The following is a 27,506-nucleotide window of genomic DNA, read 5'->3' on the forward strand; positions in this document are numbered from 1 at the left end:
ATTTTTTCCTATTGGTGACACTGAAAATTCTCATTTTTCACATTTTCTAAAGCACTTATTTCCTAGATGGGGAAAAAAAGTTCAAGTGTCCTTATGTCATGAGAATACTCTATTTGGGTTAGACACTTTCTCTTCTCTTCCTCAAGAACTAATCTCAATATTCTGAAAAATGCTATTGTTTTCCTCCAAGTATAAAAAGAACAGGAATTTAATAAATGTTGAATGGATTAAAAGCACAAAAAGAAATAGTCTCAATTTAAAAACCTTTCAAACTGTTGCAAGATTAACAAAGAACAAAAGCTTTCTTGAAGGATTTGCTTGGGTACCATAAATGCCTTAATTGGAAGGCTCTACAGTTTATGAGGAAAGACAATTAAATATTAATTATCCCAATACATAGCACTTTAGACACAAACTAACTGTCTTCTCTTGAGACTTTAATAAACCTCAATTTTAATTCTAAATTTAAAAAAGTGTATAAGATTAGCAACTTGGAGATCCTGGTTTATAAAGCTCATTCTTCAACCATTCTCTGCTATATTGTCTTATAACTAGGTGATAAACCCTGCCCTTCCCCATCCTCCTGATACCAAGACTTATGTAAGATCTGCAATTTGACAGATTAGATTATTAATCTGATTATCTAATATTAGGTAAAATGCTGATACCAATTTCTCAGCATGCCAAATGTAAACTATGACAATTTTTATTTTATGATCATGTGTTTTGGCCCTGATTAACATACTTAGTCTCTTCGAACTTTGGTTTCTTTCTCTTTGAAATGAAAATAATATTTACCTGAAGGACTGAAGGAGATTGCATGTATAAAATATCTGGCACATAATAAGCTCTTTGCAATGTTAATTCCTTTTCTTTAATAATGAGCAAGTTGTCTACATAATATCTATTATCATAGCCCATGGTGTGTATATCCATTAACTAAGTCCTGATTACACCAAACACAGGCAATTTGTCCACCAGACTTACCAAACAACCACCCCATGCTCTAAGCCAGTTTTCTCAGTCTTTCTTCTAGTTCACTGTAACCTAGGACTAAGAAGTATCCTCTACAGAAATCAGTGTAGTACCTCCACTGAATTAAAAACATTCTGTCAAGCAAAAAAAATAAAAACCCTGCTTGTTTAAAGTTTATGAAGAGATAAAATAGACTAAAAAATGATTAAGAAACAATTAATGGCTGTTGAAAATCATAAAAGTAGCACATGCATTGAGAGAAATGCAAAAAACCACCAACAAATGTTCACTATCACCAAAACAAAAACCCAGGTATGTAAAAAGTAAACAATGACAGCATTTTCCTTTATTTTGCCTTCCATTCCTCCTCAGAGTTAACTGTTATCAACACTCTGGTATGTACCTTTAGGAACTTCTTTATACATATACACACACAGACACACACACACATGTATATGTTATCTTATTTTTTAAAACGTGAACCATTCTGCAAAACAAATTTTCAACCCATCATCATATGATCATTTCACTGAATATTTATTATGAACCAAAATCAGGGAGCTTTATTTCCTTTATTTCATACTTAAACTAACCTTCTGAGGAGATTATTTCCCACACTTTATAGATGAAAAAGAAGTACAAAATAATTTGTGCACAGGTTCTCAGTAGTAGTAGAACCAGGATTTGAATTCAGGGTTGCCTGGCCACAGAGCCCGAGCCCCTAAATAACCACTATGTTGTATTATGTGAGTACCTAGCTCTACAAAGGCCTTCTTTTTGTTATATACTTTTCCCTCTGGCAATCTCATCCTCAGTGGCTGGTTATATGCCAGACTCAAATTTCTTCCAGCCCACACCTCTCCTCTGAGATCTCCAGGTCTCTCTTGATCTGTGTGGCCAAGTGCTACTAGGAAAGCACTTCAAATTTTACTTATTCAAAACTGATGATGTCCCTCCAACTACTGCCCCCAAACATACCAGCAGGCAAAACTGGGTTCTTTGCTATCTTTCCTTCTCCCAGTATAAAGCACTATTATCTCTCCAGAAAAATATAATCACTCTTGACATCTGCTTGTTCTATAACCAATCCATTATTGAGTGGCAATTTTAATCTTAAATCTCTCAAATCTATCCAGTTTTTCATCTCCAATATAGCCATCACAATTCAAGCCATCACAACCTTAATGAACTACTGCACAAGACTGTTCTTCCCAAGTCTAAAAGCCAATCCATTCTCTACACTGTAGCCATTGTGTTCTTTTTGAGTTTGCAAAATGCAAATCTAATTCTAACACTCATTTGTTCCTCCCACCCCTCCCCACTCCCAAAATCTTAAATGGCTTCCCATTGCTCTTGGAATAAAAAAAACAAAAATCCTCAATGTGACCTTTAAGATCCTACATAGCTTTGCCCTGATTCTTCTCATTGCACCATTTCCCTTATACCCTAATTCTTTTAGGCCAATGGGTCTTTATAATGTAGGTCCTTGTACTTGTAAAGCTTTCCTACTCTACCTTTTCAAAAGTCACTTCATAAAGATTGTCCTCTCTGACCTCCTAGATCAGGTCAAATCCCTAACATTCTAATAGCAATTTACCATTCCTCCTGATACTCATCAGAGTTTGGAACTTTACATTTAGTCTTTGCTTTACTAGGCTGTGCACTAATTCATGAAGTAAGGAGTATGTCTGCTAATTATTGTAGACCCAGTATTCAGAACAGATCCTGATACAATATATTGAGTAGGTGCTCAAAATATCTTTGAATACCATAATTTAAACATTTTTATTATTAATGCATCCCAAACATAATATAGCATAACTATAAAAGTCTCAACAGGATGTAGTTCTGGAAATAAAAGCTTGGAAAAAATGATACAAACATTTAACATTCTGATAGGTGGAAATGAGTCTGTGGCAAGGTACTGATAATGTACAACAGAAGAAATAAGGCTTTGATCAGAAAAAGCCAGAAGCACCTCTATTCTAGTATCAGTAGTTCCAGCACAGAAAAACCAGAGCAAACTGTTTTATTCACACCAACACTTTACAGAGACATAGGTTTTTGGGGAACAGAGAAAGGAAAAAAAGAAGAGATGTAGACAATTTACATCTTAAGTGAAAATAAAGGCATTTTTAAAAATGAAAGTATGATTGATAAACAATCTTATGATGGTTTCAAATACACAACATAATGGTTCAACATTCATCCATATTACCAAGTCCTCACCCCCTCCAGTGTGGTCACTGTCCATCAATGTAGTAAGAAGTTACAGAATCATTAACTGTATTCTCTGTACTGTACTACCATCTCCATGACCAACCTATATTGTGATTGCAAACTATTGTGCCCCTTAATCCCTTTATCCCTCCCCTTTCAACCTTCCTCACCCCTCCCCTTTGATAACCACTAGTCCCTTCTTGGTGTCTATGAGTCTACTGCTATTTTGTTCCTTCTGTTTTGCTTTGTTTTTATACTCCACAAATAGTGAAATCATCTGGTATTTGTCTTTCTCTGCCTGGCGTATTTTACTGAGCATAATACCCTCTACATGCATGTTGTTGCAAATGGCAGGATTTCTTTTCTTTCTGTGTCTGAATAATATTCCATTGTGTATATGTAACACATCTTCTTTATCCATTCATCTATTGATGGACACTTAGGTTGCTTCTGTATCATGGCTATTGTAAGTAGTACAGTAATAAACATAGGGGTGCATATGTCTTTTTGAATCAAGGATCTTGTTTTCTTTGAAATTCCTAGGAGAGGAATTACTGGGTCAAATGGTATTTCTATTTTTAGTTCTCTGAGGAACCTCCATATTGCTTTCCACAATGGGTGCACCAGTTTGCATTCCCACTAACAGTGTAGGAGAGTTCCCATTTCTCTGCATTCTTGCCACCATTTGTTGTTTCTTGTCTTTTGGATAGTGGCCATCCTAGCTGGTATGAGGTGATATCCATTGTGGTTTTAATTTGCATTTCCCTGATGATTAGTGATGTAGAGCATCTTTTCATGTGCCTGTTGGCCACCTGAATTTCTTCTTTGGAGAAGTGTCTGTTCAGATCCTTCACCCATTTTTTTAATCAGGTTTTTTGTTTTTTGGGTTTTGAGGCATGTGAGTTCTTTATATAATTTTGTATGTTAACCCCTTATCGGATAAGTTGTTTACAAATAGATTCTCCCATACTCTAAGATGCTTTTTTGTTCTGCTGATGGTGTCCTTTGCTGTACAGAAGCTTTTTGGTTTGATGTAGTCCCACTTGTTCATTTTTTTATTTTCCTCCTTGGCTGAGAAGATGTGCTCAGGAGAGAAGTTGCTCATGTTTATATTCAAGAGATTTTTGCATATGTTATCTTCTATGAGTTTTTAATACAGTAGTTACCTACAACAAAGGCATTTTATGATTTCATGCAATCCTAGAAAACATGTTTTACAAGCTTTTAGAACTAACATCAGCTTTGAGGCTGAGAGTTCACATTTCATATGGGTCAAGACTAGCTCTAGAATAAAGCAATCGGACAACACAGTCCTTATGGCTTTACATTTATTATCAGAAAACTGTAACTTATAGAAAGACAGAGTACAGTCAAATTCAGTCTTATTTGAGGCCTTTTCTTAGACTCACTGGTTAATCAATAGGGCTCTTTGCTTAGCAAATGGGATGGTTTTAAATATTTTGTTTCCTTCACTTTTCTTATCAATACAAAGAAAAAGCAATATATAGGAACTATCTTAGGATTATGAAGATTTCCCTTCTATACAAAACGCTGATTTTTCTCTTTTAACAAAGAATTGGGCAAGAAGAGACAAATATGTTTTATACCATATTTCTCTTCTCAACAAGGAGATTTATAATTTTTGATTAATAATACAAAGAATCTTATGGCAAGCAGCTCAACTGTAGAAGTTTTCTGTAACTTAATCATTTATGAATATGACAATCTGACTTTTAAATGGCAATGAGTCTTAAATTGATACCAACTTAACTTCAATTGCATACAAAAACTCTATACCTTTATAGCTTCACTATGACTACTTTGTTATTAATGTCACAAATTACATCTTTTTTTTTTTTTTTTTTTTTTTTTTTTTTTTTATTTTTATTTTTTTATTTTTTAGATAATTATTTTTTATTGAAGGGTAGTTGACACACAGTATTACATTACATTAGTTTCAGGTGTACAACACAGTGATTCAACATTTATATACATGATAATTCTAAGTACCAGCTATCACCATACCAAGTTGTTACAATATTTTGACTATATTCCTTATGCTATACATTACATCCCGTTTGCTTATTTATTTTACAATTGGAAGTGTGTACTTTTTCTTGGTTGTTGTTGTTAGGGCATCTCTCATTTTTATTGATCAAATGGTTGTTAACAACAATAAAATTCTGTATAGGGGAGTCAATGCTCAATGCACAATCATTAATCCACCCCAAGCCTAATTTTCGTCAGTCTCCAATCTTCTGAAGCATAACGAACAAGTTCTTACATGGAGAACAAATTCTTACATAGTGAATAAGTTACATGGTGAACAGTACAAGGGCAGTCATCACAGAAACTTTTGGTTTTGCTCATGCATTATGAACTATAAACAGTCAGTTCAAATATGAATACACATTTGATTTTTATACTTGATTTATATGTGGATACCACATTTCTCTCTTTATTATTTTTAATAAGATGCTGAAGTGGTAGGTAGATACAACATAAAGGTAGAAAACATAGTTTAGTGTTGTAAGAGAGCAAATGTAGATGATCAGGTGTGTGCCTGTAGACTATGTGTTAATCCAAGCTAGACAAGGGCAATAAAACATCCACATATGCAGAAGATTTCTCTCAGAACAGGGGGGGTGAGGTTCTAAGCCTCACCTCTGTTGATCCCCAATTTCTCACCTGATGACCCCCCTGCGACTGTGCCTGTCTTAGGTTGTTCCTCCCTTGAGGAATCTTACCCGTCTCTGGCTAACCAGTCATCTTCCGGGGCCACACAGGGAAATGTTAAGTTGGTAAGTGAGAGAGAAGCCTTATTGTTTGAAATGGTTAGCTTTTTATTTCTTTGCATATTTATGCCCTGTGGCTTCTATGCCCAGCATTTGTCTTGAGGTATCTTTACCACTTGGAGGAGTTATGATACTCGGTAAATTTGATATGAGGCACGAATTCTATTTAAGAATTCGTTGTAATTAGGAAGGAAGAAGAAAAGCTATAGAAGTAGCAGGCGGGAGAAAACATGGGAAGATTGATTATTTCTTTGACATATCTTCTTGTAGAGTAACTTCAGCATGTATATATTTTAAGCTACTACTTAAATTGCGCACACACATTAACATAATAGGAGTATAGTTACATAACCAAAGCATACCTGTAATTACCAGCCATCTCCAGTGAAACCAAGAAAACCAGTTAGGCACCCTAGGCATTTGTGAAAACTTATCAATGATATGATGGTTATTATCTAACTGAATTTGAGTAGTTTGAGAAAAATCAGACAAATTAAAACAACCCATTCCTGGGCACTGTTCACATCCCATATGTTCTTTTAACAGTAAATAGTCTGTAGTTGTAAGATTTTGGAGCGCTACAATTTGCAGTTCTCCTAATTCTTGGTTGAGTTCCAACAGTATAGATCCAGTCAAATTTGTTGTTTTACTGTATGCACAGGCCAGCTTAGATATCTCCTTCATTCCCATGGCAAGTCCAGGAGCTGGTGGGATGAGTGCATCTACAGCTGTAGCAGTGCGTGGATCTTTGTTGGGGTTTTTTGATGATCATCTTCTGGCATGAGTCTTCCAGAGAGTGCAGATGTTGGAAGTTCTCTTTCATATCGTTTCTTAGTTCATTTTCGGGGTAGCCAAATTAGGCTTTGATCCTCTGTATAAACACAAACAGACCCTTTGCCTACACTTTTATATGTCCTTTATATTATTGTGTAGAACTCATTAGAGGTCACCACATAGGAACTGCATTTTTTTTTTTTTTAATCATTAATCTACACTTACATGACGAATACTTACGAATACTTTGTTTACTAGGCTCTCCCCTATACCAGGTCCCCCCTATATACTCCTTTACAGTCACTGTCCATCAGCGTAGCAACCTGTTGTAGAATCACTACTTGTCTTCTCTGTGTTGTACAGCCCTCCCCTTTCTCCCACCCCGCTATGGATGCTAATCTTAATACCCCCCTACTTCTCCCCCCCTTATCCCTCCCTACCCACCCATCCTCCCCAGTCCCTTTCCCTTTGGTACCTGTTAGTCCATTCTTGAGTTCTGTGATTCTGCTGCTGTTTTGTTCCTTCAGTTTTTCCTTTGTTCTTATATTCCACAGATGAGTGAAATCATTTGGTATTTCTCTTTCTCTGCTTGGCTTGTTTCACTGAGCAAAATACCCTCCAGCTCCATCCATGTTGCTGCAAATGGTTGGATTTGCCCTTTTCTTATGGCTGAGTAGTATTCCATTGTGTATATGTACCACATCTTCTTTATCCATTCATCTATCGATGGACATTTAGGTTGCTTCCAATTCTTGGCTATTGTAAATAGTGCTGCGATAAACATAGGGGTGCACTGATCTTTCTCATACTTGATTGCTGCATTCTTAGGGTAAATTCCTAGGAGTGCAATTCCTGGGTCAAATGGTAAGTCTGTTTTGAGCATTTTGATGTACCTCCATACTGCTTTCCACAATGGTTGAACAAGTTTACATTCCCACCAGCAGTGTAGGAGGGTTCCCCTTTCTCCACAGCCTCGCCAACATTTGTTGTTGTTTGTCTTTTGGATGGCAGCCATCCTTACTGGTGTGAGGTGATACCTCATTGTAGTTTTAATTTGCATTTCTCTGATAATTAGCGATGTGGAGCATCTTTTCATGTGTCTGTTGGCCATCTGTATTTCTTTTTTGGAGAACCGTTTGTTCAGTTCCTTTGCCCATTTTTTAATTGGGTTATTTGTTTTTTGTTTGTTGAGGCGTGTGAGCTCTTTATATATTCTGGACGTCAAGCCTTTATCGGATGTGTCATTTTCAAAGATATTCTCCCATACTGTAGGGTTTCTTTTTGTTCTATTGATGGTGTCTTTTGCTGTACAGAAGCTTTTCAGCTTAATATAGTCCCACTTGTTCATTTTTGCTGTTGTTTTCCTTGCCCGGGGAGATATGTTCAAGAAGAGGTCACTCATGTTTATGTCTAAGAGGTTTGTGCCTATGTTTTCTTCCAAGAGTTTAATGGTTTCATGACTTACATTCAGGTCTTTGATCCATTTTGAGTTTACTTTTGTATATGGGGTTAGACGATGGTCCAGTTTCATTCTCCTACATGTAGCTGTCCAGTTTTGCCAGCACCATCTGTTGAAGAGACTGTCATTTCGCCATTGTATGTCCATGGCTCCTTTATCAAATATTAATTGACCATATATGTCTGAGTTAATGTCTGGATTCTCTAGTCTGTTCCATTGGTCTGTGGCTCTGTTCTTGTGCCAGTACCAAATTGTCTTGATTACTATGGCTTTATAATAGAGCTTGAAGTTGGGGAGTGAGATCCCCCCTACTTTATTCTTCTTTCTCAGGATTGCTTTGGCTATTCGGGGTCTTTGGTGGTTCCATATGAATTTTTGAATTATTTGATCCAGTTCATTGAAGAATGTTGCTGGTAGTTTCATAGGGATTGCATCAAATCTGTATATTGCTTTGGGCAGGATGGCCATTTTGACGATATTAATTCTTCCTAGCCATGAGCATGGGATGCGTTTCCATCTGTTAGTGTCCCCTTTAATTTCTTTTAAGAGTGACTTGTAGTTTTCAGAATATAAGTCTTTCACTTCTTTGGTTAGGTTTATTCCTAGGTATTTTATTTTTTTTGATGCAATTGTGAATGGAGTTGTTTTCCTGATTTCTCTTTCTGTTGGTTCATTGTTGGTATATAGGAAAGCCACAGATTTCTGTGTGTTGATTTTGTATCCTGCAACTTTGCTGTATTCCGATATCAGTTCTAGTAGTTCTGGGGTGGAGTCTTTAGGGTTTTTTATGTACAGTATCATGTCATCTGCAAATAGTGACAGTTTGACTTCTTCTTTGCCAATCTGGATTCCTTGTATTTTTTTGTTTTGTCTGATTGCCGTGGCTAGGACCTCTAGTACAATGTTAAATAACAGTGGGGAGAGTGGGCATCCCTGTCTAGTTCCCGATCTCAGCGGAAATGCTTTCAGCTTCTCGCTATTCAATATAATGTTGGCTGTGGGTTTTTCATAGATGGCCTTTATTATGTTGAGGTACTTGCCCTCTATTCCCATTTTGCTGAGAGTTTTTATCATGAATGGATGTTGAACTTTGTCAAATGCTTTTTCAGCATCTATGGAGATGATCATGTGGTTTTTGTCTTTCTTTTTGTTGATGTGGTGGATGATATTGATGGACTTTCGAATGTTGTGCCATCCTTGCATCCCTGGGATGAATCCCACTTGGTCATGGTGTACGATGGTTTTGATGTATTTTTGAATTCGGTTTGCTAAAATTTTGTTGAGTATTTTTGCGTCTACGTTCATCAGGGATATTGGTCTATAGTTTTCTTTTTTGGTGGTGTCTTTGCCTGGTTTTGGTATTAGGGTGATGTTAGCTTCATAGAATGAGTTTGGGAGTATCCCCTCCTCTTCTATTTCTTGGAAAACTTTAAGGAGAATGGGTATTATGTCTTCCCTGTATGTCTGATAAAATTCCGAGGTAAATCCATCTGGCCCTGGGGTTTTGTTCTTTGGTAGTTTTTTGATTACCGCTTCAATTTCGTTGCTGGTAATTGGTCTGTTTAGATTTTCTGTTTCTTTTTGGGTCAGTCTTGGAAGGTTGTATTTTTCTAGGAAGTTGTCCATTTCTCCTAGGTTTCCCAGCTTGTTAGCATATAGGTTTTCATAGTAGTCTCTAATAATTCTTTGTATTTCTGCGGGATCTGTTGTGATTTTTCCTTTCTCATTTCTGATACTGTTGATTTGTGTTGACTCTCTTTTCCTCTTAATAAGTCTGGCTAGAGGCTTATCTATTTTGTTTATTTTCTCGAAGAACCAGCTCTTGGTTTCATTGATTTTTGCTATTGTTTTATTCTTCTCAATTTTATTTATTTCTTCTCTGATCTTTATTATGTCCCTCCTTCTGCTGACCTTAGGCCTCATTTGTTCTTCTTTTTCCAATTTTGATAGTTGTGACATTAGACCGTTCATTTGGGATTGCTCTTCCTTTTTTAAATATGCTTGGAGTGCTATATACTTTCCTCTTAAGACTGCTTTTGCTGCGTCCCACAGATGTTGGGGCTTAGTGTTGTTGTTGTCATTTGTTTCCATATATTGCTGGATCTCCATTTTGATTTGGTCATTGATCCATTGATTATTTAGGAGCGTGTTGTTTAGCCTCCATGTGTTTGTGAGCCTTTTTGCTTTCTTTGAACAGTTTATTTCTAGTTTAATGCCTTTGTGGTCTGAAAAGTTGGTTGGTAGGATTTCAATCTTTTGGAATTTACTGAGGCTCTTTTTGTGTCCTAGTATGTGGTCTATTCTGGAGAATGTTCCATGTGCACTTGAGAAGAACGTGTATCCTGTTGCTTTTGGATGTAGAGTTCTGTAGATGTCTATTAGGTCCATCTGTTCTAGTGTGTTGTTCAGTGCCTCTGTGTCCTTACTTATTTTCTGTCTGGTGGATCTGTCCTTTGGAGTGAGTGGTGTGTTGAAGTCTCCTAGAATGAATGCATTGCATTCTATTTCCTCCTTTAGTTCTGTTAATATTTGTTTCAGGTATGTTGGTGCTCCTGTATTGGGTGCATATATATTTATAATGGTTATATCCTCTTGATGGACTGAGCCCTTTATCATTATGTAATGTCCTTCTTTGTCTTTTTTTACTTTCTTTATTTTGAAGTCTGTTTTGTCTGATACCAGAATTGCAACACCTGCTTTCTTCTCTCTGTTGTTTGCTTGAAATATCTTTTTCCATCCCTTGACTTTAAGTCTGTGCGCGTCTTTGGGTTTGAGGTGAGTCTCTTGTAAGCAGCATATGGATGGATCTTGCTTTTTTATCCATTCTATTACTCTGTGTCTTTTGATTGGTGCATTCAGTCCATTTACATTTAGGGTGATTATTGAAAGGTATGAATTTATTGCCATTGCAGGCTTTAAGTTTGTGGTTACCAAAGGTTTAGGGTTAGCTTCTTTACTGTCTTACTGTCTAACTTAACTCGCTTGTTGAGCTATTATAAACACAATCTGATGATTCTTTATTTCTCTCCCTTCTTTTTCCTCCTCCTCCCTTCTTCATATGTTGGGTGTTTTGTTGTGTGCTCTTTTTAGGAGTGCTCCCATCTAGAGCAGTCCCTGTAGGATGCCCTGTAGAGGTGGTTTGTGGGAGGCAAATTCCCTCAACTTTTGCTTGTCTGGGAATTGTTTAATCCCTCCTTCATATTTAAATGATATTCGTGCTGGATACAGTAGTCTTGGTTCGAGGCCCTTCTGTTTCATTGCATTAAGTATATCATGCCATTCTCTTCTGGCCTGTAGGGTTTCTGTTGAGAAGTCTGATGATAGCCTGATGGGTTTTCCTTTGTAGGTAACCTTTTTTTTCTCTCTGGCTGCTTGTAATACTTTGTCCTTGTCTTTGATCTTTGCCATTTTAATTATTATGTGTCTTGGTGTTGCCCTCCTTGGATCCCTTGTCATGGGAGTTCTGTGTACCTCTGTGGTCTGAGAGGCCATTTCTTCCCCTAGTTTGGGGAAATTTTCAGCAATTATTTCTTCAAAGACATTTTCTATCCCCTTTTCTCTCTCTACTTCTTCTGGAATGCCTATGATTCTTAAATTATTTCTTTTATATTGATCACTCAGCTCTCTTAAAATTCTTTCATTCCTGGAGATCCTTTTATCTCTCTCTGCATCAGCTTCTCTGCGTTCCTGTTCTCTGTTTTCTAGTCCATTAATGGTCTCTTGCATCTCGTCCATTCTGTTTTGAAGTCCTTCCAGAGCTTGTTTTATTTCTGAATTCTCCTTCCTTAGTTCTTGCATATTTCTCTGCAAGTCCATCAGCATGGTTATGACTTTTGTTTTGAATTCTTTTTCAGGTAGACTGGCTAAATCTATCTCCCCAGATTCCTTCTCAGGGGAAGATGTAGCAGATGCCGAAGCTGTCTGGGTTAGTCTTGTCTGAATCATATTTTTTTGCCTTTTCATGTTGACAGGTGCTATTGACTGTCAGCTGGGAGGGCCAAAATTTTCACTTACTACTGGCCTTTCTTTACTGGGGCAACTGCGACCCCTAGTGGCTTGTGTTGGGTAATTGCGTGTAGAGTGGGTCTTTGTGTCTTGCCTGGCCGGAAGGGAGAAATTTCCCTTTCTGTGGGCGGAATTTGTCTCAGGCTGCTTCTCTGCTTTCGCAGCGCCCGGTGGGGTGATGGATGGGGGGGCTGCTTGACTGTTTGCCTCCGTGAGGGGTCTCAGAGCTGTTGCCCAGGGGGTTAGTGCACCCGGTTTTCCCTGTAATTTCCAGCTGCTGTACTGTGACCTGGGTTGTTTCCGTCAAGCTGTTAAGTCCCTGTCCCTTTAAGACTTTCAAAAAAGCCCCCGCTTTTCTTTGTCACAGGGGCATCAGCTTCAGCACCCGCTCTGAGGTCTACCCCCTGTTCTCCCAGTATCCAGGGCCCCCTGGGCATATACTGTGTCTGCGCTCTGGCCCGGATGGCTGGGGCTGGGTGTTCGGCAGTCCTGGGCTCCGTCTCCCTCCCGCTCTGCCTATTCTTCTCCCCCTGGGAGCTGGGGGGAGGGGCGCTCGTGTCCCGCAGGGCCGGGGCTTGTATCTTACCCCCTTCGCGAGGCGCTGGGTTCTCGCTGGTGTAGCTGCAGTCTGGCCACTGTCCTGCGTCTTCTGGTCTCTCTTTTAGGGCTAGTTGTGTTTGTTGTATTTTCAAAAGTATATATGTTTTTGGGAGGAGATTCCCACTGTCCTACTCACGCCGCCATGTTGGCTCCGCCTCTCACAAATTACATCTTTAATAGTGTACTCATTAATACAGAATTTAAAATTATTTTTTACACTCTTGTCTTTTAAATCCTATAGAAAACAAAAATTGGACTTGCAAACCAAAATTACAATACTGGTTTTTATATACGTGATATATTGACCTTTACCAGAGTTTTATATTTCCTTAAGGCTTCAAGTTACTGTCTAGTTGATTTCAATTTGAAGGACCCACTTCAGCATTTCTTGTAGGTCAGGTCTAGTGGTTATCAATTCCTTCCTTTTGTTTGTCTGGGATTATTCTAATTTCTCCCTCACTTTTGAAGGACAGTTTTGCTATATATAAAATTCTTGGTTAACAGGTTTTTTTCTTTCAGCACTTTAAATGTATCATCCCATAGCCTACTGGACTGCAAGGTTTCTGCTGAGAGATCTCCTGATAGTCTTACTGGGGCTCTCTCATACATGATTAGTCACACTTATCTTGCTGCTTTCCAAGTCTTTGTCTTTTGAAAGTTTGAATATAATGTGTCTTGATGCAGAGTTCTTTGGACTTTTCCTACATGGTGTTTGCTAAGCTTCTTGGACTTGTATATTCATGTTGTTCTTCAAATTTGGTAAGTTTTCATTTATTATTTCTTCAAAATAATTTATCTCTTCTTCTTCCATAATATGTATACTGCTCTATTTTACAGTGTCCCGTAAGTCCCTTAGGTTCTGATCACTTTTCTTATTTTTTCTTTTTGCTTCTCATTCCATTATGTCAAATGATCTGTCTTTAAGTTCACTGACTCTTTCTTCTGCTTGTTCAAGTCTGTTCTTGAACCCCTCTAATAAAATTATCAATTCATTTATTTTATTTTTGAACTCCAGAATTTGTTTGGTTCTTTCTTTCTTTTAATAATTGCAATCTCATTGTTGCTATTCTCATTTTGTTCATATTATTGCTTTTCTGATTTCCTTTAGTACTTTGATTATATTTTCCTTCCGTTCTTTGAGCATATTTATGATAGTGTTCTAGTCTTTGTCTAATAAGTCTGATGCATGTGTTCCTTAAGAAACTGTTTCTAGAAATTTATCTTGTTCCTCTGAAAGGGCCATATTTCCCTGTTTGTATGCCTTGTGATTTGTTGCAAAATGGGCATTTGAATAAACAGCTAAGTCAGGTATGACAGAAAATAGTACCCCAGATAGCCCACAACAGGCCAGGAGGTTTTGAACAAGTTCTACTCCTCTCCTTCCTTCCTGAGGGAGGGAGCCAGCAGTTAGGCTATTTCCTCCCAATTGTACCACGCCACATGGGGAGGAGGGTAAGTAAAGAGAAACTAGAAATACCGATATATCCTACAGTTTTAAATGTGGCTTCTTCTTGCCTAGGTGTTGGCCTGGTTGCTGTTGATAAATGACTGATTTCCAGAGTTCTATAAAGTTATTTCAGTCAGTTTGTAATTATTTATTTGATGTTTCCATGGAAGAATGAGGGCCGGGAACTTCCTAGTTTACCATCTTGCTGATGTCACTCAATACTGCAATTCTTTAAGCATAATGTAGGAACGGCAACTAGACTCACTACACATGCCCTGGTGCCTTTGCTACTATCAGAATGCCAGGCAACTTCACCAAGTTTATTATCATGCTCCTCTTCTTATCTTGCTCTACTCTTTCCCATTGGTACCTCTTTCTACTATCACTCCAAATACCATCTCTATAAAGTTGACTCCTAATATTTCCAACCTTACTTCAAAGATGCACATTTCAATTGCCTGCTGATCATCTTCCCTTAACTAATCTTCTAATACTTGAACTCACAATTTCAAAATCAAATCAAATAATAATTTCCTTTACCAAAATCAGTATTCTCTATTTCTGTGGGTGCATCATCATCATCAAACTTCCAATCATACAAGCTGAAAATCTTGAAACTTATAGAAATGGTATTTAAAAACACAAGTCTAACACCAGAGCCTTTGCTCTTATCTGAAAACTAGAAGTTTGAGCATTGTATGTATCATTTTATTACTAAAGATTCCAAATGAGTAATCCCTAGCTTATTATACTTCAAAATTTAATCTCATTTTTGGAAGCAGATAAGGACAAATTAGTGATTTACACTTGGTACATTTGATTCTGTACTTTAAAAGAACAATAAATGTTCCATAATAAAATCCCAAGAAATGTCAAAAGGAAGTATACAGGTCTTTTCACAAAAGTGTTTTAGAAAAAAGTTAATTTACAAAGAGACAATGAATGATATCAAAGTATAAAACCTAATGTCAGAACTCCTATTTCATTACAGTATAGAGAATGTAAAAGCCAATAAATCTGAATTTCAGCAAACTCGTCCTCTCACTTTAAAATGGGAATAATTATGTTGCCTCCTGAAGATTCAGATGCTTCTGTAATCCCTTAATATGAAGCAGTCTAATGTCCTATGAAATCATAGGTGTTGGACAATGGAGCAGGATGTGGGAGAACAAAAAGGTAAGTACTATCTTACCTCATTCTTGCCACTTCTGGGCCATTATTTCTTTAAAAGTAAGAAAAAAGCCATCCACAAGGCATTAAATTATACATCTCTCCTCAAAACTGTTATCTTCCAACATACTAGTCATTCCTTCGTATTTAAGAATTCAAGCTCTTCCTTTCACAGAGTCTTCCTGAAAGCTCCTAATCCTACCACTATTCTAAGAGAAGAGCTCTAGTTAGTTTCTTGAATTCCTCAATCCCATTCCAGCTACCTACTTTCATGACTTATTATGAAGACAGAAGCTTCTAAACATTAATATTTATTCACTGACAATAAACCATCCTTTGAACTCTTACATTCTTTTATGTCTGTATCTGTTCTCTCACCTCATGAAGACTTCAGCCATAAACACTCTTCTTAGTCTATTAGACTCCTCCTAGGTTAGCTTCCTTATGATTTTAGCTTACATCTCAAAGCACATAATGTCAGTTACTTCTGTATGCACTTTCTGGCCACCTAACCATTCTTCTACTCTTAACTTTGCAATATCCTAATCATGGACTTGTCCAACTACTTGTTCCACTTCTACTCCAAGAAAGCTGCTAAAAAGATGACCAACAAACATTGATTGATACCACCAAATATTCATGGGAAAGGTTGGAGGCAACATTTCTCTTTCATTTTTTAACTGAAGGTATTTCAATTCTGCATGACCACTTTCAGAATGTCCTAAAAACACTTCACTCGGTAGATGACCTCACCTTGTACTTCACAGAAAAAACTGGACTCTTACATGATAATCCTTGTTTGTTTGTTTGTTTTTGATGTCTTTTTTGTTGTTACCATTAATATACAATTACATGCAGAACTGTTTGTTTTTTAAATAAATATGACATTTAACACTGCATGAGTTTAAGTTGTACAGCAAGTTACTGATATATTTATGATTACCATTCTACCAATATTTACATTACATAATATTATTGTCTATATTCATATTGTGCATTCATTCTCTTTGCCTTATTTACTACTTGTCACAAGATTATACCTTAAACCACCACCAATTTTATCCCCACTCCCCATCTCCTGGTAACTACCATTTTATTCTTTTCTTTACACATTGGACTATATTTAGATTCCACATGTTAGTGATACATGATAAGCCTTATAACTTCTTGCTACCACCACTTCTTCCTAACTGCAAACTTATCTTCATTTTCAGTTATTTTTTTACTCTTGTTCCCTCCAGTTCTCATTTTTGGGAGTACATGGGAGATGAGGACAAATTAGTTCTCAGAGGAATAGGTGTTTCTCTTCTTGTTCACAGTAAATTCCTTACCCCACTTCTGAATCTCCAGTAACCAACTGGTCGGCTTTATTTCCTTCTTCTTACTCCTCTGTCCTTTAAATATTCCTTCACCTTATCCACTCTGACTCAGAAATGTTACCTATATTCAAGGCTATAATAAAATCTGTTGTTCTATAATCTCCTATCTATACTTTCCAATTCAGAACTCTACCTAGGCTTCTAGATCCGTATTTGCAACAATCCATTAGACATTTTCACCTGCTTGTTCTATAGGTAACTACAGATCTTATATCCCCATCCGCAAATCTGCACTTTCTTCATTCTTCATTTTAGTCATCAGCACCATCATCAATCCAGTCTTCTATTTCAAATATTTGGGTATTATCCTAGAATCTATGCCGTACTTCAGAAGTGGCCTGCATTCAGGTGCCAACTGATTTCCATTCTACCTCCTAAATAAATCTTACCTCTCTCCTCCAAATTATCTGTAATGCTTAAGTCCTCATTTTGATTGCTTGAAATGGTTTCCATTCATTTTTTAAAATTTGAAGTATATGTATATATATTTAACATGTTTATTAATATTTATTTATGATTACACAATTGACCCCAGGAACAACATGGGTTTGAACACTTATACATGCATTTTTTTCCAATAAATGTACTGGAAAATTTTTTGGAGACTTGAGATGACTTGAAAAAACATTTTCTTTTCTCTAGTTTACTTTATTATAAGAATACAGTATGTAATACAGCTAACATACAAAACATGTTAATTGACTGTTTATGTTATTGATAAGGTTTCTAGTTAACAGCAGACTCTTAGCAGTTCTGGGGAGTCAAAAGTTATATGCAGATTTTTGACTGTACAAGTTGTACATAAAGTACAACTTGATGGTTGACTTATTTTTACATTCCTTGTTCTCAGAACATTGCTTAGCATTAATATGTTTGTTGAGTTGAATTCTATACTGTTTTTCATCCTATCTATCCTCCACTTTACTGTCAGGAAGACTTGAATTCTACACTGTTCTTTATCCTATCTACTCTCCATCTTACTGTCAGGAAGACTTTCTAAAGTATATATTAATCCTTCAGTAAATTTTGATTGAATAACAATACAGTATAAACCACTTAGTCATATTCATTGTGAAGGGCCTTAATCTATCTTCACAGGTTCTTTTTCTGTACTTCTCTAGTTCTTCTTTTTGGAGCCATAGCATCACCTTATGGTACATGGGATGCACCATAAAGTCTCTCATATCTGACTTTTTATTATATATACTTCTCCCCTGCTTGCAAAACCCTTCTTCCCTAATGTATCCACCCCTCCTAATCTTAGCCCAAGTGATGATCTTGATAATGGACTTATGACCTGACACACCTAGACTGAGTTAGGTACCTCTTCTCATAGATTATACCGCACAGATCTTTACTGTAGCACTTAGTATGCTGTGGTAATAACTACTGATATTACTTTTTACCTTCTTTACTTGTTGGGAAGTTCATTAAGGGCTTAAACTATGTTTCACTTTGGTACTGACCTCATTAAGGACTCAGTACATAGTAGGCAATCAATAAAGTTTCTTAAACAAATCAGGATATTTTGAGTTTAATATATAAGAATATACAGTCCATATTTTTTCTTCTCTTATTCTTGGGTACCTAACAAATATATACAGAAAGAATTTCCCTTTCCCCTCTCTGGGAAATTGCTGATGTGAGCAAAGCTTCCTCTATGGCAGATAAGATGTTAAATTACAAGAAATGAAGCTGTTCACCATTGGTCAGTGCAGGAAGAGGAGGAAGTAAAAAAATTCCTGTTTCTGCCTTAACCTAAGAAGATCTCAATACCCCTCTTCCCTAATTCTGTGCTTCCTAACTTTCCTAGAATAGGTATAGGATTCTTGAAGTTTCATATTAAACCTCATGGGAAAATAAGAATAATAAAAGCTGGGAATTTTTTATTTTGTTTTTTAAAAAAATGATTATGCCTTATACCTGAACTAGAAAGGAATAGAAATCCAAATTCTAAACTTCATTTCAGTAATTGTTAGAAAGCTCCCTATCATTATTATGCCTCTGCTTTTCCTATGTGCCCCTAATGAAGACCCATAGTTCATGTCTACCTATATAAGTGGGAGAATTATTTTATAAACCAACAGGAGAATCACAGAGAATGATGATGATTTTTAAAGAATTCAGGCAACTTTATATGAGTTCTGTAGAAGATAATTGGAAAGAAGTGAGACAACTGTATAGTTCCTATACTCATGGAAGAAACTAAGAAATGCATGTCTAGCATACTTCTTAACACCTCGGAATTTCACAGGTCAGTAAAAAATTTTTCTTAATTGAAGGAACTAACATAAGACTCCCCTACACATACACACTTCTTTTTCTTCTTTCCTACCTTTTTCTACAACATAGTGATTTGAGTTACCTGCAGTATTAAATGCTCACCCCAACTAGTATGGTTACCATCTATCAACATAGAATATTACAGAATTACTGACTATATTCTCTATGCCATACTTTCATACCTGTGACTAATTTATAGTATTATTGAGATTTTGTGCCTCTTTATCCCTTTCACCTTTCACCTATTTTACCCACGTACTACAACCCCTCCCCATGGTAACCACCAGATACTTCTCAGTGTCTATGAATCTATTTCTATCTATTTCTGTTTTTTTAGATTTCACATATAACTGAAATCATATGGTATTTGTCTTTCTCTGGCTTATTTCACTTAGCAAAATATTCTCTGGGTCCATCTATGTTTTTTACTCTTTTTTTAATAGCTGGATACTATTCCATTGTATAATGTACCACATCTTTATCCATTCATCTATTGATGAACATTTTAGCTTCTTGCATATCTTGGCTATTGTAAATAATGGGGCAATAAACACGGGAATGCATGTATCTTTTTAGATCAGTGATAACTACCAGGTAAAAACCTCCAGACTGCTTTCCATAGCAGCTGCACCAATTTACATTCCCACCAAGAGGGTAGGAGATTCCCTTTCCTCCACTTAATATTTCTTCTGTTTTGGGTAGTGATCACTCTGACTGGTATGAGGTGTTATCTCATTGTGGTTTTGATTTGAGTTTCCCTGATGATTAGTGATTCAGAGCTTCTCTTCGCATGTTTGTTGGTCATCAGTATATTGTTGGTCATCAGTATATCTTCTTTTGAAAAAATGTCTATTCAGGTCCTCTGTCCATTTTTTAGTTGGATTATTTGTTTTTTTGGGTTGAGGCATATGAGTTATTTATATATTTTGGATATTAGGCCCTTATTGGATATATCATTTGCAAATAAATTTCCCCATACAGTACGCTGCCTTCCAGTTTGTTGATGGTTTCTCTTGCTGTACAGAAGCCTTTTAGTTTGATGCAGGCCCATTTGTTTATTTTTGCCTTTGTTTCCCTTGTCTGAAAAGACATATCCAAAAAAAATTACTCATGCTGATGTTCTAGAGATTCCTGCCTATGTTTTCTTCTTCTAAGAGTTTTATGGTTTTGTGTCTTATATTTAGGTCTTTAATCAATTTAGAGTATGGTGTTAGATAGTGATCCTGTTTCAGCCCTCCACACACACTCTTTTACCTGTCTGAGCAGGATTAATTTAATATAGCATAACATGCAGTGCTGGCCCGTGATTGGCATCTGGGAACTTGACTTTTGAAAACATTTCCTAAGTGGTAAGGTTTTGAACTGCTGTGCCAGCCTGCCTAAACTATACCATGAAATTTGTGGTGAACACCTACTTCCTTTCTGATAATCTTGGATTTGGGCTGTCAGGTATGTCTGTGACCAGCCCTTAATAAAAACCATTAAGTCTCAAATGGAGTTCCCTATACAGAACCACCATACATATGTTGAATTTTTGAAGTTGGAGGGAGAGGGCACTTTGTGTGACCCCTTACAGGAGGGAAAGAGCATGGGAAACTTGCGTATCAAATCTTCTGGACTCTGCCTGAGTCTTTTTCCATTAGTGATCTGGTTAGCATCTTTACCATGTCTCTGTAGTAAGAGTTAGGTATGAGTATGTTGTGTCCAGTATGTACTTCCAGAGTATCACAGAATGTATAAGTACTGGAGAACCTGAAAACACTACTAAATAATGATACTAAATAAGCAAACAAGTAACTCTACCTAATCAGTTTATAAAAGTACATGTTAATAAAATTCTTTATTTTGATGGTATGGAAATGTGGAAACATATCAAAATAAAGGACAGAATTTTAAATTGAATAAATTTAGAATTACAAGAAAGCAGTTACATTATTCTTACTCTTCTTGTTTTGCTGCAGGGCTCAACCTTATCATGCATTAATAACAGACATGTGCCTGGAAACTACTAGGCTAAGTAATTTTTGTCTGGATATACCTTTTCTCCAATTTGCTCTCTGAAACTCAAGTACTAAACAGAAATTTTACGTATACAGAGGTAATTTAAAAATTTCCGAAACTTCTGGTAAGTCATTAAAGATTTCACTGAAATAGTCTATTTTTAACTGCTATAGTTAAAGAATGGACGACTTTATAAATTAACAGCCAATATATTAAGATTTGTACAATCTTCCTGCCAGCCAAATAACAATGTAAAAAACAAAACGAGCTGGGATACCGATACTTCTAACTTACAGTATGTCATTTTATTTAAAAATCATTTATGGACGACAACATTCTTCATCTCCCCTGAACACAACCACCTTAAAATGAATTTTTTCCACAAGTTACGATGTTTTTAAAAAAAAGACAACAAAAAAACTCACATTACATTCATATATCCCTGTATTTCAGTAATTACAGTTCTTCAAAGCAGCTTCAAAACAATATAATATTTTTTCAGTAACAAAAGATTCTCAAATTCCATTTACCAGGATAAACAACTTTCAAAACCAAAACCACATACCTTTTGCTGTAGTTCTTTTACTGCAGAATCTCTATCCATGCATGCTTGACGAAAGGCTTCATAAGCTTTATTGAGTTGCTCACCAATATTTTTATCCATTCCTCTCTGTCCTGTAGCATCACTATAAAGGATGGAGTAAATGACAGGTCTGGAAAACAATCAGAACAGTTTATATAACTATTAAGTTATATAAATCTTATTTTGAAAATGTATCGCAAAGATAATTCTATACAGTTTATCATGAACATTACAGCACCAAGTACTATAAAGGTTGATAAAGAATAAAAATGTCATCTAAAATCTTGATGAGAAATATAAAACCTTAGCTTCTACAACTTTTAGTATTCTTTACTAACACTCAAGAAGCAGGGTTCTAGTTCATAAAGATGCTACTTTTAAATTAGTACTCTATAAATGCAACCTAAAAATGGAAAAATATAAAGGGCATTTGTTAATACTTTATTAGAGAAATGCACAACAGGATTAGCAACATGGGAAGGGATTTCTTTTTACTAAACAGATAATTATTCCCACTTACAAGGTGCATTCTTGCTACACTGAAATTAGAGCAAAATTAAATAGATAATAAATGTTTGTGGATGGAGATCACACTGTTGTTATCGCAGAGTAATTAAAATGTGTGAAAATGGTCTTATTTTAGCACAAAATCTAGGGAGTGCTGCTGTTGTGTTGCACATTAAAAAAGAAAAATCACATCCTTTCAGTCCTACCCTCAACTCCCTATTAGTTTTCCATCCTCCCTGCTGTTTCTGAACTAGAGGTGATTGACTCAGTAGAGGTAATTTGGTTTTATCATCTCAATTTGCATGACATCTTTAGCCACATTCCTTGGCTCTAAGTAAAGGGCCCTCTAATGACTCTGATTCTTCTTGTCCAGCTATAAAAACTGTACCACAGGAGCTTTTCCTTAATCCTCACAAAGCTACAGAATAGACAAGTTCCCTATCAGTCGTAGGGAAGTTTGGGGGGACCAAATTATTTAACTTCTTTATGACTGGAAATTCTTTATAATCTTAGTCTCTAACTTTTCATAACATCTTTTATCATTGGGTACATAATGTTCTTTAAAAAGTTTAGTATTTTACACTAAGATATAATTCATATAGCATAAAATTTACCATTTCAAAGTGTACACTTCTGTAGATTTTAGTATATTCACTATGTTGTACAACAATCACCATTACCTAATTCCAGAATACTTTTATAACCACAAAAAGAACCCTATACTTGGTATTTAGTCCTAATTCCCCTCTTTTCATATCTCCTGGCAAGCACTAATCTACTTTCTCATTTTATGGATTTGCCTAGTTTAGATATTTCTTATAAGTGGAATTATACAATATGACCTTTTTGTCTAGCTTTTTGCATGTTGCATAAAATATCCAAGGTTTATCCATGTTGTAACATATAATAGTACTTCATTGTTTTTTATGTCTAATATTCCATTTTATGGATATACCACTTTTGTTAATCCATTCCTCAGTTAACAAACATTTGAGTTGTTACAATACTTGTTATTTTGAATAAAGCTATTATGTGTGTATCCATATTTGTATGAACATAATTTTCAATTCACTTGTACCTGTACCTAGGAGCAGAATGGCTGGGTCTCTTTAACTTGGGAGAAACTACCAAAACTGTTTGCAAAGAAGCTGTACCATTTTATATCTCCACTAGTAATGTGCAAGAGTTCCAATTTCTCCACATTTTTACCAACACTTATTGTCATTTAATTATATGCCTCCTAGTAGGTGTGAAGCAATACATCAGTCTTGATTTGCATTTCTCCATTGATGTTGAGCATCTTTCCAATGCTTATTGGTCAGTTGTATATCTTTTTTGGAGAAATGGTTAGTAAAATTCTTTGCCCACTTTTTAACTGGGATATTTGTCTTTCTTTTGTTGAGTTGTAACAAAACTAGACCCTTACTGAATATAGATAATTTGCAAATGAGTTCTCCCATTTTGTAGACTGTCTTTGTTTCCTTGACAGTGTCCTATGACATAAAGTTTTTTATTTTGCTGAAGTCCAATTTATCTTATTTTTTCTTTTGTTGCTGTTATAGCTAAGAAACTACTGCCTGATCCAAAGTCATGTAGATTTTCACCCATGTTTCCTTTTAAGATTTTTATAATTTTAGCTTTTACATTTAGATTTTTGAACCGTATTTAAGTTAATTTGTGTATGAATTAAGGAAGGGATCTAGATCATTCTTTTGCACGTGGCAGTCCAGCTGTACCGGCACCATTTATTGAAAAGAGTATTGTTTTCACACCCTTGTTGACAATCAGTTGACCATAAACTGCAATGCTCTTCTAAATACCCAGGTAATATTTCAATCCTATCAGCCAATCTTTCACTTTAAGATACTAAATATACTCCTAAATCATTTTCCAGGCTTAATAAAACAATTTCAAGGCTTTTTTTTTTTTAATGAGGATCACAGTGCCATTACATTCTGAAGAAATGGAAGAACTGTGAGAATCCTATTTTTTCAGGCAGTCCACTTAGAAAGTTTGCTTCTACTTTTATTTCTGATAAATGGAAAAGATGAAATACTGTTAGGTCTGACATGTTCTAATACTATGGAAAGGTTAAGTAATTAGCATTAATACAAAGTATCACTTTGAGTACTTTATTTCAACCTTATATCATTCAAAGGTTTTAAGGCAGTTCACAAAAATACACAAAAATTAAAAGGATACAACCAAAGAAAGAAAAATAAGGGTAGATAGCTATAAGGACTGTAATAAATTATAATATGCTAATGCAGAAATTAGAGGTTTTAAGTAGCTAAGTTATCATTGTATTAAAAAGTTGCCTGTTATGACAAATTGTCAGTGTAAACCATCCCTCTATTTTTAGATCTGAAACTAGAGCTTCGAATTGGGAACCCATCTAGTTTCTAGTGCTCGATCACTGACTGGCCTGTGAACTTAGTTCAGGACCATTAAATCTTTTTGAACTCAAGTTTCTGTCTCCAATACAAAAAAGATGTTTGGACTCAATTTCTAAGAAACTTCTTTGTTCTACACTCTGAGTCTGTGAGTCTAAAAATTCATCAAGAAGGTGCATCCTTGCTTTTAAAAATGTAAATTCAGTACTAAAAGTAGCTGTATCATATGCAAATAAATCATGTGGAGGCTTCACTTCAGGTTCTTGAATTAGATCACACAAATGTCACTAAGAAGAGTTACTGAGTAAATTCCATGTGGATGTATCCTATTTCCTGAAATAATGTATGCTGGGGAGATATGATTCAGGTTGATACAACTAAATAAATGACACATTTAATTCCTATCTCACAAACAAGGCAAGAATTGGGTGTTAGATCAGTGACACTGACCAGACAAAAAGGAAAAAGTCTCTGGGACCCAGCTAATTAAATTGGACAGATTTCAAATATTAACATCCTGAACTTTGAAGCCACTTGTTCCTCTATTTTTCTAAAGCACTTGTTAACTGTAAAATCCATTTCACAATTTAAGAGGCAGTGACATTTCAATTACATTTGGTAAGCCTTCGGCAAAACTTGCCAGGCTCCAGGGAAATAGTCCTATTTGTAGTAGACATGCTCAAGCCCAAATCTAGTGGCTGCTCTCACTGCCCAAACCAAGGAGGTTTAAGGTAGAACCACCTCTGCAATGGACACACTCTTCTAGTCACAGTTTCACTCTTCCAAACAAATTTTCAGTAAAGCCTTCCATAGTAATTTCTTTACTTCTGGGTTTGGTTTGCTGGTTTCCTTCCACTGCAGGAGGGAAATATTAAGTCACGGATGCTCCAGAAGATAGCTGGGCCCTCTGCCTCTCCCCAAGGGAATCCTCTTGAAGCCAGGATAGTTCTCATCCATGTACCTCCACGCTCTGGCAGTTCCCTGGGTGGTGCCCGTGAGAAATTCCTGTCCCAAATCCTGGGTCCAGGGTGCCTGCCCAGAAGAAAGCCCCCCAAAGTACTGGGAAGCAGTCTTCTTCCTCTCCCTGATCCCTTGGTTCAATAACGAAACTGTCCTAGAGTAGGCAAGGCAGCCTGCACAGGGGAGGTAATTTTATCTTGCCTTGGTAATGTTTCTCAGTTCCAACAAAGTGTGTAGATGGCTAGGGACAAACTGCTTTTAATAAAAAAGTAACATATTTGTTTGCTTCCTACCTGTAAAGACACTATATGGGGTATAGGAAGGGGTTTTAGAGATGGTACCACATGAGAGCTGTGTTCCTTTTATAAAGTTTTTTCACCATTTCCTCATTTCTTATTGTTCATATTCCCATTTAACTGATAAGGCTCAAAGGAATTAAATGACTTGCCTTCAGCTACAAAGCTGTAAGTGTGTGAACTGGGACTAAGTCTTTGGAATTCTTAGTTTAAGGATTGTCCATTGAAGCCAACAGAGTAGTATTCTCCTGGGGTGCCATGGTAGGTATATTTATTCAATAAAATATTTACTGAGTGCCAACTCTGAGCAAAGCATGTGCTAGGCACCACTGACAGAGTGAGAACAAAAGAGACATGAAACTTAAGTCTCACAAAGTCACCATTAGTTGTGACTTAAAGCATATATATATATATATAAGTATACTGAGATATCCAAAGGCCATAGTTTGGAGAGGAAAGCAATCACATCTTTTTATGAGGTTTAAGAAAGGCTCTGCGAGTTAGGTGGCAGTTGAATTGGGTTTTGAATTTTGTGTAGGAATGACCTAATTCGTTTCTATTTGATTATCAAAATACCAGTCATCCTTTCTAAAACAGATACCTGATAGCTATTAAGATGATTTTAGTGTTAGATAATCTCCATAATTCACGAAAACAGGCTAGGATTATAAGTATTTCTTATGCACTGTTCAGTTTGATTTTTCTGATCAGGACAACTCTGCAAGTGTGAGACAATTCTTAAGTGTAACAATGATGGTTACTTATACAAATGATTGATCAGACAAGTGCTTTTCCCATGATGCTTGAGAAGTAGAGGTGAGAATGAAACAAAGGACAAGTCTTATATCTTCTCTGGACCGCAATTCTCATTGCTATTAAAATGAAGGGCTTAAATTATATAATCTCCTTCAACTTGATTATATAGCATTTTCAAACAAATACATAGTATAGAAGCTTTTGATTGGCATATATGGCGGTTTGTTTCCTCATGAATGATAGAGATGTAAAAGGAGTAGCCATTTTGTTTTAAATTGCATGACAAACTAGGTCTTGGTTACAAACCAGTTGATATGGCATTTTATTTCAAGATGCTGAGAAGCACAGGATAAAGTTATACAGGACATCCTGGAAGTAAAGAGATGATATGATTCTATGAAAATATGTGACATAACACTGATTTGTGCATTTCACTGTACATAAATTTTACCTCAAAAGAAAAAAAGATAACTGTTCAATAAAAGGGATAAGCAGGATAATGGCTCAATACCGGGAACAACTAAAATGACAGGAATTGTGAAAGGCATCACAGAGCATCTGACTTAGATTGGGCCCTGAAATATGACAAGAATTTCAACAAGCAAAGAATTAGAGAGGAAAAACAACTCTGGAAGAGCGGAGGCACTGAGAAGCACTAGTATAGTATATTTAGAGACTGGATGTGGGTGTTCTGTTTATGGAAGTCCAGGGTGTTTATAGAGATGATGGAGAGGTGAGGGTACTAAGACAGGATAGTCAGAGTCATTATATATTATTGTGCTGCACTGAAGAAACCCTAGGGGCATCATTCATGGAGACCATAATTGGAAATGGAAGGAACTCCCTAAAGCTATAGAGTGCACTAATTGCATAAACTATGTGCAGCAGACTCAGTTAAGGCTA

General features: G+C 36.2%; 1 protein-coding gene across 5 annotated transcripts in view; it reads right to left on the reverse strand.

The window, feature by feature from the left end:
- The window catches only part of TANK (TRAF family member associated NFKB activator), a 114,176-nt gene that overhangs the window by 59,688 nt on the left and 26,982 nt on the right, over positions 1-27,506 (reverse strand). For all 5 annotated transcript variants that reach the window (XR_008998811.1, XR_008998810.1, XM_036884120.2 and 2 more), the window contains exon 2: positions 21,674-21,821. Coding sequence is in view for 3 of the 5 variants with exons in the window: in XM_036884117.2 (XP_036740012.1) it covers positions 21,674-21,821 (148 nt within the window). In the remaining 2 variants the exon portion in view is untranslated. The remainder of the gene's footprint in view (positions 1-21,673; positions 21,822-27,506) is intronic.

Source organism: Manis pentadactyla, chromosome 8 (genome assembly GCF_030020395.1).
Source record: "Manis pentadactyla isolate mManPen7 chromosome 8, mManPen7.hap1, whole genome shotgun sequence".
NCBI lineage: Eukaryota > Metazoa > Chordata > Mammalia > Pholidota > Manidae > Manis > Manis pentadactyla.